The following is a 17,052-nucleotide window of genomic DNA, read 5'->3' as shown; positions in this document are numbered from 1 at the left end:
ATGTAAAACACACAAAGCTGTCCTCCTAGAAAATGTGCCCCGTAAACTCTAAATAAAATTAGCCCCGAAGTGGTGGCAGAAATGAATAATTATCATTTAGCAATATGTCATCATAGTGGCACAATATCTTTATGAGTTACGGAAAATAATGTCATACACTAATCAATAACAACACTGCACTATACGTGAAAATTTCTATAGTGTGCTCACATAAAAGCAAAATCTGTCAACAATCAGAAATAGCCTAGCACTTCGTTCTCGTTTTCCTTTTTTGGCAATATTAGAGTTCTTATCCTAGAAAACAGTGGGTTACCGACTAAGATTTTTTGAATATAATCATATTGCAATTATCATTAACCTGGACACATAAAACATACCTAACAAATTAGCACCATATTATATGCAATAACATGCCAGTGACCATCGACGTTCTTCTCCAGTACACTGAGTCACTGTCCATAGAGTATATCTCAAAGTTTGCCATTATAAACTTCTTGCACAACGTTACTGACAATAGGGATTTACGCTGAAGAAAAATAAATGTCCCATTTAAAATTTGAAAGAGTTGTACTCTCTGATTCAACTCATATAGAGAACATTTCGATATATCTGCACAAAAGCTAGTTTAATTATTGCGTTTGCTTATATGAAATAGAAAAATTGAAAGCAACATTCCTTGAGGCACTGCACTGGTCTGGTTTGTAAATCAAATCAAATTATTTGCACGATATCGCGAATTGTAACTTATTGTAAGTGTTAAATATTTTCCGCGTCTATTACTGCGCCGGGATATAGCATCTAGAATTTCGTGTTTTCTGTCTTGCAAATAGTTTAAAACCAATGCGGCATGCAATATAACGTTTGTATTGTCTGCCTAGTTGCCTGGGCGGTCATTACTCCACGGCCTTCGAGCTCGGCGCCAAGCCGTGCCAATGTCGCGCCCTGCTGCAGAGACATTGCCTTCTTAGACAAGCTGCAAGTAATTTCAAGTACCAGTTCCATGCAAGGCCGTACGGAATGCGGATAACCTTACGCAGTACAATAGCGCTGTGTTTGACGTCCAAGACATTTCTAGACCACACTTTATGACGAAAACAATCCTTAACGTGGACGAAATGTAGTATTATAATGCCTTTCTGATGTAGCTAATTGTTTCTTTTTAGAAGTTTTCGTGGAAGCGGTTACATATTGCAAACATCTGCAATAGCCTGGCTCCCCAGCTAAACTTCTTACAGTCATCTCTTCGTTACTGATTGTTGTACATCTCACATTTGCTTTCCTTCTTTTAGTGGCCATCAGCTCGCCATTCCTTTCATGTGAGCTACTACTCAATAACAAAAAATAGTCTCGTTTCACTTCTTTATCTCCGATAAAACTGCCACTGCCGGCCGCGATGGCCGAGCGGTTCTAGGGGTTTCAGTCTTGAACCGCGTGACTGCTACGGTCGCAGGTTCGAATCCTGCATCGGGCATGGATGTGTGTGATGCCCTTAAGCTAGTTAGGTTTACGTAGTTCTAAGTTCTATGGGACTAATGACCTAATGACCTAATGAACTCCCATAGTGCTCAGAGCCATTTGAACCATTTTTTTTTTTGAACTGCCACTGATGACCTGTGTTTCATTCTTATACGCTCTCATAATTACTTTCCCACTCCTACATATAAGGTCGTCTCATTACCGTCTGTGAAACTGCAGGGTGTCCATAATTAAAGTTCTATTTTCAAAACTCTGTAGAAAGAGAGTTTGAGTAACGAAGATTTTTGTGAGGTAAGTGATTCATGAAAGGTATAGGATATTGTTAGTCAGGGCCATTCTTTTGTAGGGATTTTTGAAAGTCAGTTTGCGTTGCGATAAAAATATTGTGTGTCAGTTTAGTGTTGATCAGAATAAGTAAAGAGAGTAATGTCTGAGTACGTTCAGTTTTGCTCAGCTGTTTGAAAAGCAAATAATGTAAGAGGTTAATCAGCACAGTCATTCATAAATTTTTCTAAGGGGACGTTTCAAGGTCACACCAATAACCAAGAAAGGCAATAGGAGTAATCCACTAAATTACAGGCCCATATCGTTAACGTCGCTATGCAGCAGGATTTTGGAACATATATTGTGTTCGAACATAATGAATTACCACGAATAAAACGGTCTATTGACACACAGTCAACATGGGTTTAGAAAACATCGTTCCTGTGAAACACAACTAGCTCTTTATTCACATGGATTGATGAGTGCTATTGACAAGGGATTTCAGATCGATTCAGTATTTCTGGATTTCCAGAAGGCTTTTGACACTGTACCACACAAGCGGCTCGTAGTGAAATTGTGTGCTTATGGAATATCGTCTCAGTTATGTGACTGGTTCTGTGATTTCCTCTCAGAGAGGTCACAGTTCGTTGTAATTGACGGAAAGTCATCGAGTAAAACAGAAGTGATTTCTGGCGTTCCCCAAGGTAGTGTTATAGGCGCTTTGCTGTTCCTTATCTGTATAAACGATTTGGGACACAATCTAAGCAGCCGTCTTCGGTTGTTTGCAGATGACGCTGCCGTTTATCGACTAATAAAATCATCAGAAGATGAAAACAAACCGCAAAACGATTTAGAAGAAATATCGGACTGGTGCGAAAAGTCGAAGTTGGCCTTAAATAACGAAAAGTGTGAGGTCGTCCACATGAGTGCTAAAACGAACTCGTTAAACTTCAGTTACACGATAAATCAGTCTAATCTAAAATCCGTAAATTCAACTAAATACCTAGGTATTACAATTACGAACATTTTAAATTGGAAGGAACACACAGAAAATGTTGTGGGGAAGGCTAACCAGAGACTGCGTTTTACTGGCAGGACACATAGAAAATGTAACAGCCTACTGAGGAGACTGCCTACACTACGCTTGTCCGTCCACTTTTAGAATACTCTTGCGAGGTGTGGGATCCTTACCAGATAGGACTGACGGAGTACATCGAAAAAGTTCAAAGAAGGGCAGCACATTTTGTATTATCGCGAAATATGGGAGAGAGTATCACAGAAATGATACAGGATTTGGGATGGACATCATTAAAAGAAAGGCGTTTTTCGTTGCGACGGAATCTTCTCCCGAAATTCCAGTCACCAACTTTCTCCTCCGAATGCGAAAATATTGTGTTGGCACCGACTTACATAGGGAGGAACGATCACCAAGATAAAATAACGGAAATCAGAGCTCGTACGGAAAGATATAGGTGTTCATTATTCCCGCGTGCTATACGAGATTGCAAAAATAGAGAATTGTGAAGGTGGTTCAATGAACCCTCTGCCAGGCACTTAAATGTGATTTGCAGAGTATCCATGTAGATGTAGATGTAGATTAGTGTATGTTATACAAATAAAATTATGGTGTCTTAACGACAATCCTTGGAGTCGGTTCCGAAGCCCACAGAGCAGCGGCTCGAGAGCAATGACAAAAAGTATCGTCGACAGTGGAAAACCTTGTCTAACCGATTGCCCCACCATGCCGTTCACTGAGGAGGCGCCTCTGAGTAGTCACATCACGACAGTGACAAATCTTTAGGGGCACTTCATGTGCGTCATCGCTTCCACAAGGTAGGTGTGGCTCACCTTGCCAGAGGCGCAAGCAAAATCTGTCCACACCAATATGCCCCCGAGGCGACACGTTGTTGCCTGTGCAATCACATCAAGGTAGTCGCTGAGTACCGCTTGTATATTGCTATCCCCCCTCAGCTGCGTTTGGTCGAATAACTTCACTTGTCGCAGTGAGAGTTTGAAATGCGCCACAAGTATGCTAATGTAGATCTTGTAGTCGCAATTAAGAATCGCTAGTGGCCGGTAGGCCTTTATCCTGTGCTGCCGGATGGTTCGTGGATGGGGTTGATCATTCCTTCCACAAATGTGGGTGGGAGTGGGTCATTGGGGAACAAATATTCGTGGTACATGGCAGTTCATCGTGGAGTCATGAGATCTTTAAATGTACATCAAAACTCTAACGGAAGCCCATCGGCTCCCTTATCGAATGCTTCCATTATGTCGTCCTCCGTGACTTCCCCCGTTGAATGGTTCAAATGGCTCTGAGCACTATGGCACTTAACATCTGAGGTCATCAGTCCCCCAGAACTTAGAACTACTTAAACCTAACTAACCTAAGCACATCACACACATCCATGCCCGAGGCAGGATTCGAACCTGCGACCGTAGCGGTCGCGCGGTTCCAGACTGTAGCGCCTAGAACCGCTCGGCCACTCCGGCCCGTTAAAATGACTTTGTTCCACGAAGTCATTGGCAATTTCTTTTTCTGGTATCATGTGGCGAACATCTGACAGTACGATCGCCTGTATTAAAGCTCTGCGCCTACGTCGTTTTTCTCTGATAACGTCGTACATCGACGGCGATTCTCCGCAGACTCACTCAAAGACCTTTGCGCGGACTTTGACCACTTCCAGATGGCCCGCCCGGTTAGTCGAGCCGTCTAACGCACGGCTTTCCCGAGTGGGAAGGGGTGCCTGGTCCCCGGCAGGAATCCGCCCGGCGGACTTGAGCCGGGCATCTGTTTTTAGGCGGTTTTCCATCTGCCTCGGCGAATGCGGGCCGGTTCGCCTTATTCCGCCTCAGCTACACTATGTCGGCGCTTGCTGCGCAAACAAGTTCTCAACGTACGCGTACACCATCATTACTCTACCACGCAAACATAAGGGTTACACTCGTCTGGCGTGAGACGTTCCCCGGGGGGGCGGGGGGAGGGGGTTCACCGGGCGCCGAATCGCACAGTAACCCTGGGTTCGATGTGGGGCGGCGGGGGGGGGGGGGGGGTGAAGTGGACTGCGGTAGTCGTCGTGGGGCTGTGGACCACTGCAGCTGCGGCGGGGACGGAGCCTCTCCGTCGTTTCTAGGTCCCAAGTTAACATACAATACCTCCAGATGGGGTCGCGTCAAGGAAATTTTTTAGGCCAGCGTTCGTTTTATGGCAGCACTCAGATCTAGTAAAGGAGCTTGCACAGAAAGTTCGTGGAGCATAACGTAATAAAATTCCATCGTGCGGCACCTCCACGTCATCTGCGTCCTTCCGTATGCAATCAAGCCTCACCGCAATACAGGTTTAACACATTCCAGCCACCATCATCACGTCGACAGGTATGTCGGATGGCGTCGTTCACGCACGTGCCAAGTGTCTTTGACTAAGCATTGCCGGTCACGTTCCCTGAGGTATGCTATACTCAGTTCCCAAGTACTGTGACTCCTCTACACCCATTAACGACGTAGGGAGACCGCGCACGTGTATGCTTTATGATCTGAGAAGGCGAGAGGCCGTAATTCCGCATCGAGGATGGTGGAGTCGAGACTACGTGTGGCATAAACTCAATCGAGGTAACTTGCAGAACGGCTTGTAACATATAGTACAGCCGCGTCTCCCATTTATTGGTTAGATTCATGTCCTGTACCAGTTGCCGCAGCTTCTGGCTTGAATTATAACGTGGGTACTGGTCCTTTGGTGCGAGAAAGCAGTTGAAGTCGCCCCCGAGTAAGAAATGTTCATAGCGGCCTAAGAATAGTGACGCAATCTCCTCTGTGTAAAATCGGAGACGATCGCTCCTTCTGTCGGACTTTGACGGGGTATAGATATTGATGATCTGTATTCCCAGCACTATTAGGGTCAGTCCTCGCTCTGACGGCAGGTACCCCACGTCCTCAGCTACTATGCCTTCGTGTATAAGTATCGCTGTTCCGCTTCCGCCATGTACAGCGGGTGTAATGTATGTATCGTACCCAGACAGGTCGGGAAACTCTACTTCCTGCAGAAGGATGACATGACGTCCGTCGCACGCAGTATGTGCCGTAGTAATCGCAACTTGACTGGCGTTCTAAGGGTATTAATTTTAACAGAGGCTGTTCGATATGCCTGTTGCTACTGCTCAGTGCGTGAAGCGCACATGAACGCTTACGTTGCTGCTGTAATAGTTTGGCGACATTCACCATAAACGATGTGAATGTCTCAACACCTTTACGAGCAAGTTATAGCTACAACATCAAAACACAGACTGATGGGCTTCAAGCGCACTAGTAAACACAAGAACCATAACTGAGTTACGTTTTTGCCTACACTTGATATAAAAGTACTGACGTTTGTGGTACCTTTCCTCCAGATGGAGATTTGGAGCTTGTACTAGGTTCATCTCAGTATCCTGTAGAACCTGACCCCCAAGATCTGGAGTACACACAGTCCGCCGCCTCACTACACGTTCGTCTGTCTGTAAGGTCCTATGAGCACACACAACCGCCCAAAAAGGATTTGAAATATTGTGTGATGTAGTTGCTGTCTCTGAGGGTACTCCTTTTGGTACAGCCGTGCTTCGTCTCTACCGTTTCCATCTGATTAGCTGTGCACAAGCACATCTCGGTCTGTTCCAGACATGAATACCGGATCATTCAGTTGGTTACAATACGGTGCGTCAATCACACTGCCTGCAACACACAAGGAACACCGTTTTCATGGTCAGAGGAACTGTTATTCGTCAGCGTTATCTACTGTGGCAACGATACATTTCCGGACACATGTTCATAGGACCTTTTCTCGTCTATTTCCACTCAGGAATTGGTCCCTGCAGTTTGTTGGTTTTATTAATGTTCACCCTGTATACACAGTTTGTTTCAGATAAAGTGTATGCTTCTGTAACCTGCAAAATAATAGGTGACGGGAATACTTATTGAGATAGGTCCACATAAGAAACGTCACACTTTTTGCGGGTTTATGAATATAGTTATTTATTTTTCAGAGAAGTACAGCAACGAGAAACAATTTTTTAAATAGAAAACTTGTTTTTTTTCTATCATGTAGATGATGTGTTGAGACCATCCGTATACGAATCCATTTAGATTACATTTTTATCACGTTTAGTTTGGGAGCTAGAAACTTTCTATGCTATACGTAATACTCGGCTGTGTGCTGATGAATGTTCAAGTGGAGGTTATTGTTGTTGTTGTTGTCTGCAGTTTGAAGAGTGGTTTGATGCAGCTCTCCATGCTAGTCTATTCTGTGTGAGCCTCTTTACCTCCGAACAACCACTGCAACCTACATCGACCTAAATCTGCTTACTGTGTTCATCTCTTGGTCTCCCTCTACAATTTTTACCCCCACACTTTCCTCCAATACTAAGTTGCTGATCACTTTATACCTCAGAATGTGTCCTATCAACCGATCCCTTCATTCGGTCCAGCTGTGCCACAAATTTCTTGTCTCCCCAATTCTGTTCAGTACCTCCTCATTAGCTAAGTAATCTAGCCATCTAATCTCCAACATTCTTCGTAGCACCACATTTCGAAAGCTTCTATATGCTTTTTGTTTAAACTACTGACCGTTCATGTTTCACTTCCATACATGGCTACACTCCAGACAAGTACTTTCAGAAAAGACTTTTTAGCTCTTAAGTCTGTATACAATGGTAAAAAATTTATGTTCTTCAGAAAAGCTTTTCTTGCCATTGCCAGTTTATGTTTTATATCCTCCCTACTTCGTCCATCATCAGTTATTATGCTGTCCAAATAGCGAAACTGTAGTTTTCTTATCTACTTTCCATTTCGCAGCTCGTGGTCTTGCGGTAGCGTTCTCGCTTCCTGCGCGCGGAGTCCCGGGTTCAATTCCCGGCGGGATTTGGTATTTTTCTCTACCTCTATATCCTCCCTACTTCGTCCATCATCAGTTATTATGCTGTCCAAATAGCGAAACTGTAGTTTTCTTATCTACTTTCCATTTCGCAGCTCGTGGTCTTGCGGTAGCGTTCTCGCTTCCTGCGCGCGGAGTCCCGGGTTCAATTCCCGGCGGGATTTGGTATTTTTCTCTACCTCGTGATGACTGGGTGTTGTGTGTCCTTCATCACCATTTCATCATCATAGACTCGCCAGTCACCGAAATGGCGTCAACTAAAAAGGACTTGGAATACGGCGACCGAACTTCCCCGTATGGGGCCTCCCGGCCAGCAATGCCTTACGATCATTTCATCTAATTCCATTAGCATCACCTGATTTAATTTAACTACATTCCATTTACCTTGTTTTGCTTTTGTTGATGTTCATCTTATATCCTCCTTTCAAGACCATGTGCATTCCGCTCAGCTGTTGTTGTGTTGATGTAAGTGAGGTGTTCAAATGTCTGTCAACTTTCTTGTATGCACAGCGCATTTCGCCTTCTGAGAGACTTGTGGACGAAAATGAAGTCGCCGGTCTCAAGGAGCGACAAGCTTCCTCGATGCGCTGTTAGATGTCATGTTCGATCAGACATGCCGACCTTCGTCTTAGACCGCCTTATACACGGCAGGCCGGACCGCACAAACAAACGGGGTTCAGTGTGCCCAGGACACCGACGTCGAATAAATGTGGCATATTCATCTAGCGAGTACGTCGACGTGTTGTTGATGCTCGGCGAATACTGATTCGATGCCAATGAAGCAGACCTGGCGTATGCCATGAGATATCCTGGTAGAAGAGCTCCGGCAGCCGATTCTTTCTTCCGTGGTGAACAACGGCTTCGTTGAACAAGTAGTCTGAGAAATCACGGCTTAAAAGACAAAGACCAGCAAAAAGTGAGGAGATGGAGGTATTTGTTTTAGCTGTAATACGCCACGGTCCTCAGATTACGAGATGTTGCTGCACTTACCGGTATAAGCCTTACATATGTGTGACTTATAGTATGAGGTCAATTGGAGAGTTACTTTCTGCGAATAGGCCATGCTTAATTTCACTCCGGACACCCTTCAAAGTCTGCAGGCTTTCGTGGCCGTTGTCACTGAATTAATTATGAGAAGTGAAGAGTAATCAAACTTTTAGGAGAAGTTCTTGTCTCGCTATACATAGGTAACGTCTCGACTGGCTGACTCACTCACTGACTTTTCATTGCCCAACCCAAAGCACTAAGAATAGAAACTATAAATTTGCAGACGGTGTTGATCGTATACTGCTGGCATCTTTTAAGAAGGGATGGTTTGAATTTCCACTTCTAAAGGAGTGGAATAGAAGATGAAAGGCTTTTTGAAAAATGTTTCTATTGCTGTTAAGGCAATTTTGAAGTTAGAAGTACGAAAATTAGCATTTGATTTCTCAGTCAGAAATAAAAATAAAAGAAACATGTTTCAGCGTTTTTGGAAATTCATCCACTAGTGGGGTAAAATATTGGATGATTTTTTTAAAAAAATAAATCATTATTAAAAAGCTACTAAAGTACTTTAAATCTACATCTATGAAAATTGGTGTTTGACTTCCCGATTGGAAATTAAAAAAATACGTGTTGCAGTGTTTTTGGAAATTCGACCATCTAAGGAACTGAAATAGGGCATAAAATTTTTTATGAGATTATTTCATTATGGAAGCATTTTCATAGGTAAATCTATGAACATTTGTATTTGGCTTCTCTGTTAGAAATACATGTTACATTTTTTTGGAAATTCAACCCCTGAGGGGATGAAATAGGGGATGAAAATTTTTAAGAAAACATTTCGTTAAATTAAGAAAATTTAAAGCTATATCTATGAAAATTGATATTTCACTTCTCCGTTACATATAAAGAAATGTGTGTTAGAGGTTGAGAGTTTCTGTGGAAATATCACCGTAAGGACGTAAATGGCATGATTAACAGAAACCTTAGACTCTAGGTTCCAGAATCGTTTTTTGGACAGTAGTACTTCGGAAGAGACGTTACCTGTGTGGCCTTAATTAGCGCGATCAACTTTTCGCTTAAGGAGAAAAAAGAAAGATCTGTGCATACCTTGCAGTCTAAGCAACTGAATTCCTGGAGAACATCAATTCCGAATAGAAAGAGAGGGTGGTATAAACACATATATTACAACAGTAAGAAACATCACACAATTCTCGAACCCGTTTCACAGTTTCACGGTGAACGTTGGTGGGTTTTGCTGGTAGCGTTTCTCACCAAAATATCTATAAAGAAGTTATAAGAGAACTGACCTCCGTAGCCGTCGTCCCTACTACACACTTGTGCAGTGACCGTTGGCTCTGGGGTGGTGGAAGAAATTTTCACCGCTTGCATGGGGAGGCGCAAAGTTGCTGACCTGATCACCAGACTTTGCACCAATGTACTGGAATAAATTCCAAACCACTGCGCAGGCGTCTTATGAAGTAAGGGCATGTCACACCGTTGATGGTGATACGTGCGTCGCATGGTGACAAACTCGGTGGAGTAGGCTATGAGCCGGCACTGGATTTTACTCTCTCTCTTCTCTCATCATCTTACAAAACAAACAAACTTGACACCACACTATATACATGCCCTTCACAGACATCTTCACTCATCAGATATAATTAAGACTACTCTTACTCATACACTGCATGGAAAGGGATCATTTAGCCCAGAGTAAAAAAACTGAGACGCCTGCTAAACCCACTGGGCAGAACAGGTAATAGGATTGTGTAAAGAGCCAAAGGTTGAGGTCAGTTTCTCCTTATAATTGTCATTTATTGTAATTTAATAACCTTTACAACCAAAGCGGCACATAGCCGGATCTGTACCGAATGCAACTCTTTCACGGCTGAAGGCCTCCAACAAGAAATCTTAACAAGATAAAAATCCAGACAGCAATAAAATAATTTAAGGAAGCAACATATGCAAGGTGCAATACCAATGGCTGAGGGCCACAATTAAACTTCAAAATTTTAAAATATATTACCATAATTTTTAAAGACAGAAGCCGCAATGTTTAAGCTTGAAATATAATTTTAAAAATTAATTTTGCAAAATTTTAAGAAAACAAAAACAGATAACCATATGCCTAAAATTTAAAGTAGCTGACAACAGACAATTAAACACCGGTGACACTCAAAAAGCCTCCAGGGAGGTCGGTCTGCCCTAGTTCACTTAAGCGAGGCAGGTGGTGAGCCCAACTATACTTGATCCGTCGAAACCCAGCCAAGGGACAGCGACGGACCGACCGACACAACGACTTGCTTCCCATCAATCAGTACATGAGAACTCAAACAGAAAAGGTTACCAACGTGATAATCCACAATGGAGTATGTATTAACTGCCAAAACCTTGGGTAACTGAAAGCACTACTCAACCTTGACGCCCTGGGTCAGTGAACCACGATCGGGGAGCTACACACACGCTCCGACACTGTGCAGGGACCGGCAGCGGACCCAGCCGAGCGCGCCACCAAACGACCGACTCCTCTCAGAACGCCGACAACATCTCAAATGGTCACCAGTGGAAATAACACCAACTACTCACACAACCTGACAAACACTTGCACAAAAACGTGAACGATACGCAACAGTAACTAAACACACACGAAGACACACACACACACACACACACACACACACACACACACACACACACACACACACACAAAGCCGACTCACGAACGATCGGCGAGCCTAAACGCGTCGTCCGGTAGGACGACCGGCCGACGATCCAGCAAGACCGTGGTCCGGCTCAAGTGATGCGTTGCGGCAATGGTCGGTCGAGCCATGTCAACGCAGGCCTCGCTGCTGCTCCAACCCGACTGCCCTAGTGCCACATTGCCACTCCCCGACTAGCAGGTCCGGACTGCGTTCCAGACGCTTTCCAACTGACTGGTAGACCCGAACTCACGACCCGAACTTCAAAAATGGTTCAAATGGCTCTGAGCACTATGGGACTTAACTTCTGAGGTCATCAGTCCCCTAGAACTTAGAACTACTTAAACCTTAGGACATCATACACATCATACACATCCAAGCCCGAGGCAGGATTCGAACCTGGGACCGTAGCGGTCGCGCGGTTCCAGACTGTAGCGCCTAGAACGCTCGGCCACTGCAGCCGGCGCGACCCGAACTCACGACACGAACTGCTCTACGACAGACAACGACCGGGAAGTAATAGCAGGCAAGCAAAGATACGACGAGAGGGGATACATCGATACGCGCCGCTAACGCCGCTCACGGTCAGGCAAAGCAGCAACTCAGTGACAGTAGATATTGAAATTAACGTAGTGAGGTGGAAGTACGTTAAAAGCAGGGTGTAAAATACATGATGGCGGGAACACGAGCCACGCACGGCTCAAAAATGTTTTCCCATAAGCGGCTTTCTGTATTCCAACTAACAACGCCTTAGGAATTTTTTTTTTCTTTTTCAATATGAACGTCACTTGACAAGAAGAAGGGACCTGTTGGTAGGACATGTTCTGAGGCGTCAAGTGATCACTAATTTAGCATTGTAGGGCAGCGTGGAGAGTAAAAATTGTAGAGGGAGACCAAGAGATGAACACACTAAGCAGATTCAGAAGGATGTAGGTTGCAGTAAGTACTGGGAGATGAAGAAGCTTGCACAGGATAGAGTAGCATGGAGAGCTGCATCAAACCAGTCTCAGGACTGAAGACCACAACAACAACAACAATATGAACGTCGTGAAGTCTGCAACAAATCATAAGTATTATGGTGACCGCAACCAGTTTATCTCAATAACTAATGTACAGATTGTTATTCGACTTCTTTTTCGAGAATACAAATTGCTTCTTATTCTACCTAAAGTATTAATTAAATGAGCACGAAAATAATAAATGCAATGTAATTTCAGGTCCTCCAGGGTCGCTGAGCATAACTCTGGATTGTTAATTAAAGACATTAAAGGTGTTACACAGCACTACAATCGTTGCGTTGAGCGATTCAGTAACACTGCATTTTCATGCCACATTTTCTGAGCTTCACTGACAGTCTCGGCGTCTGTTCCAGTTGGACGCTGCCTGTGTTCCGCGAAGGCTACACCCGTGATCTGGAGGTAGAGGATTTGTGCGACCCGCTGGACCAAGACTATTCTGCACCCCTTGGTGACAGCTTAGAAAAGTGAGTATACTGCCTTGACCTTTGGAAAGGCTCTCCACCACATATATTTCTGTGTTCATCGCTCTTACCTTTATCTGTCTCAGGTGTTATTAATCATTTCCTGTTCAATAAACGTCATTAATTTATCTGCTACAGGTATTTTCATTAACAAGAAATTCTGTGAATTTTGTCAACACACTGTTGATTTTTGAAGTTCTTGTTACCGTTTTCACACATAGAGAGGAACAGAGACTTTTTATAAAGTCGGTTTCTTTAAAACACCAAGTAGTCTTCTTTCCTTCTGTTACCCAGCTGATTAACCACCTACGTGCTATATTCAGAGTGTCTTCCTTTATTTCTTCAAATGCATCCTGCATGACTAGTAACAGTAGAGTCAGTAGATGGTAAACATGTTTCACGCGAGAGCTACTGTGCTTTCTTACGTCTTTAAATCCCCCGTTTGCGACACACATAACCGTCTTCTGACTGTGGAACACGTTTTTGATTTCGCAAAATTGACTGTATTTTACACTGTTTCTTACTCCAGAGTACTGTGTGTGGATTATTTTAGTTCGCAGAGATATCCAGTATGTAGAAATTTTTCAACTATGGCGTATGCTTTATTTATGGGAAGACGGTGATGGCGCATTCTGTAAATTTCATTCACGCGTCTGTGAACGACTTAATGTAGAGCTTCTGCTACGTTTTATCGTACCTACCTCACATGAAGAACCTCTTCTCCTTCAGTGACCAGTTGACTGGTTCGAGTAATTTATTTTTCTTGTTGAGTTGCATCAAAAATCGTGTTTTTCGACTGTAATGGCAGCTGATTGGGAACAACAGACAAAGAATAGTCAATGCAGTTCATCGAACACAGAACATCGGATAAGAGTTAACTATCTTATTCACGTTTGGCATAACACTAATGACTGTCTCATTGTCCCGTAAGGCGTATTTTATCCTTGGAGAGATTATCAGGTGTCTATCGTCTAACTTCTGTTATGTCTTGTAACTTCATTTAATTGCATAGAAAGGCTTGAGGTACCTACTACAAATCCGTATTTATACTGAAAATCTACTTCTTTTCTCTTGTTGTCGCTATAATGTCTTAAAGACATTAATTTTAATAAGATTACATGCAACAAGCTTCACAAACCTTTCAGCCTGTTCTCGGAGCTATTTATTAAAAGTCCTATCAACTACTGCCAATGTAAAGAATTGTATCATGTTTAAAAAATGGATGTTCCTTTGTACAAATCCACACTGTGCTACATATATAATATTAGATCCTTATATATGTCAGCAACGGAACACTGATATAACGTGGAACAAATTTCTGTGGAAGCGTTGAGAATCTGAGAGCACGGGACAACAGGCGTTACACAATTAGATTACGTGACTTCGAGTCTTTATTTTCTACAGCATGTTACATTTTTAGGCAGACCGTTCAAGTTTTAACTTTACGTATCTACTGTTCCAGAGAATGGGACAAGAAACACAACCTGTGGATAGCGATTGCAAAATGCTTCTACAAGGATTACATCCGGCTTGGAGTCATGGTCTTCATCTTCGATTGCGTCTTAAGGTACGTCAACCGCGTCCCTCACGGGCACTGCATACATTTTAACTATTCAAACTTCAGATCTAATTTAAGCATACTTTCTATGCATAGCAAAGTTGATACAAAATAGATTAAACGGACACTGATGACTTTATTTGAATCAGAACCTTAGAATTCAGAAAATATAGGTACTAAAACGAGAGTTTTCTTGCGGATAAACAGTAATTCCTCTTATTTCCCTACTTGCAGCATCTCGTCTCCTTTGCCGAGATGACCAAAATAGCAGTGATTCGACAGGCTCCGAAATTAAACTAACCTTTTAAAATTTGTGGTTTTTAGATTACGTATAGACGTCGCTCCTTAATATCTTATGTACAGAGGCTTAGTAATGGCGATTTCTTCCTTGTAGAGGTATCTAACCTAAACGGAACCTGTAGTACTTCTACAGGATTATCTTTTTTCCAATCTCTTTTTTCAGTCCTAACTTCACCTAAACCGACAGGAACAAAACATCGCCGTTACCAAACACTCATGGCAATGATCTTCCCTTTGTGACCTCTGACGTTTTCTCGACGTTAATGAGTGAAGTATTTATTGAGTGTCTTGCCGAAGCGACTATTCCATTCCGTGCATACTCTGGAGTGACTCCAGAACTCTATAAAAGCGTTACGGAGCCTTGCTGGTCGAATGCAGCGGCGTCTCTCCGATGTTTTTACTTCAGTCAATGTCATTAGCAGAGTGGTTCCAATAACACGACTGGGTTCAAAAATGGTTCAAATGCCTCTAAGCACTGTGGGACTCAACATCTGAGGTCATCAGTCCCCTAGACTTAGAACTACTTAAACGTAACTAACCTAAGGACATCACACACATCCATGCCCGAGGCAGGATTCGAACCTGCGACCGTAGCAGCAACGCGGTTCTAGACTGAAGCGCCTAGAACCGCTCGGCCACAGCGGCCGGCCACACGACTAAGCTTATTAAATTTTGCAACCGTAAGAAATACTATACGACTACTGGAAACACATTTAGTGGAACGTTCATCTTTTGCATATTGCGACGGTATGATGCCACATCCGCAAAAGGCCATCCGCCCAGCGAGCTTGTTACACATGCCTCAGAGAACCGAACCGAACCGAAATAATTACAACAGGGAGCCCCTTTTTGATTTCTATCGCAATGAAGTACCTGTGTAATAAGCTGCACGCATTTTCATTGAACCACCAAAAGTAGATTAGAAGTACACGAGTGACACTACCCTCTCCCCCTGACCCCTGATTCTTTTTAAAGAACTAGACTCCCATGTATAAAACTGTTTCAAGCGTCTAATTGCTTCAGAAATGAGTTAATGTGTTAAATACACTACTGGCCACTAAAATTGCTACACCACGAAGATGACGTGCTACAGACGCGAAATTTAACCGACAGGAAGAAGACGCTGTGATATGCAAATGATTGGCTTTTCAGAGCATTCACACAAGGTTGGCGCCGGTGGCGACACCTACAACGTGCATACGTGAGGAAAGTTTCCAACCGATTTCTCATACACAAACAGCAGTTGACCGGAGTTGCCTGGTGAAACGTTGTTGTGATGCCTCGTGTAAGGAGGAGAAATGCATACCATCACGTTTCCGACTTTGATAAAGGTCGGATTGTACCCTATCGCGATTGCTATTTATCGTATCGCGACATTGCTGCTCGCGCTGGTCGAGATCCAATGACTGTTAGCAGAATATGGAATCGGTGGGTTCAGGAGGGTAATACGGAACGCCGTGCTGGATCCCAACGGCCTCGTATCACTAGCAGTCGAGATGACAGGCATCTTATCCGCATGGCTCTAACGGATCGTGCAGCCACGTCTCGATCCCTGAGTCAACAGATGGGGCCGTTTCCAAGGCAACAACCATCTGCACGAACAGTTCGACGACGTTTGAAGCAGCATGGACTATCAGCTCGGAGACCATGGCTGCGGTTACCCTTGACGCTGCATCACAGACAGGAGCGCCTGCGATGGTATACTCAATGACGAACCTGGCTGCACGAATGGCAAAACGTCATTTTTTCGGATGAATCCAGGTTCTGTTTACAGAATCATGATGGTCGCATCCGTGTTTGGCGACATGGCGGTGAACGCACATTGGAAGCGTGTCCACCGGCCGGAGTGGCCGCGCGGTTAAAGGCGGTTCAGTCTGGAACCGCATGACCGCTACGGTCGCAGGTTCGAATCCTGCCTCGGGCATGGATGTGTGTGATGTCCTTAGGTTAGTTAGGTTTAAGTAGTTCTAAGTTCTAGGGGACTTATGACCACAGGAGTTGAGTCCCATAGTGCGCAGAGCCATTTGAACCATTTTTGAAGCGTGTCATCGCCGTACTGGCGTATCACCCGGCGTGATGGTAGGTGGTGGCATTGGTTACACGTCTCGGTCACCTCTTGTTCGCATTGACGGCACTTTGAACAGTGGACGTTACATTTCAGATGAGTTACGACCCGTGGCTCTACCCTTCATTCGATCCCTGCGAAACCCTACATTTCAGCAGGATAATGCGCGACCGCATGTTGCAGGTCCTGTACGGGCCTTTCTGGATACAGAAAATGTTCGACTGCTGCCCTGGTCAGTACATTCTCCAGATTTCTCACCAATTACAAACGTCTGGTCAATGGTGGCCGAGCAACTGGTTTGTCACAATACACCATTCACTA

The 17,052-nt window shown here is 43.9% G+C and overlaps 1 protein-coding gene across 1 annotated transcript in view; it reads left to right on the top strand.

Annotated features, from left to right (window-relative positions):
* LOC124594735 (ATP-binding cassette sub-family C member 4-like) overlaps nucleotides 1-17,052 on the top strand; it is a 279,421-nt gene that overhangs the window by 42,968 nt on the left and 219,401 nt on the right. The window contains exons 2-3 of the mRNA XM_047133107.1: nucleotides 12,701-12,811; nucleotides 14,271-14,375. Of these exons, the coding sequence (XP_046989063.1) occupies nucleotides 12,701-12,811; nucleotides 14,271-14,375 (216 nt within the window). The remainder of the gene's footprint in view (nucleotides 1-12,700; nucleotides 12,812-14,270; nucleotides 14,376-17,052) is intronic.

Source organism: Schistocerca americana, chromosome 2 (genome assembly GCF_021461395.2).
Source record: "Schistocerca americana isolate TAMUIC-IGC-003095 chromosome 2, iqSchAmer2.1, whole genome shotgun sequence".
Taxonomy (NCBI): Eukaryota; Metazoa; Arthropoda; class Insecta; order Orthoptera; family Acrididae; genus Schistocerca; species Schistocerca americana.
The sequence above is the reverse complement of the archived record's forward strand: the minus strand, read 5'-3'. Positions and strand labels throughout refer to the sequence as shown.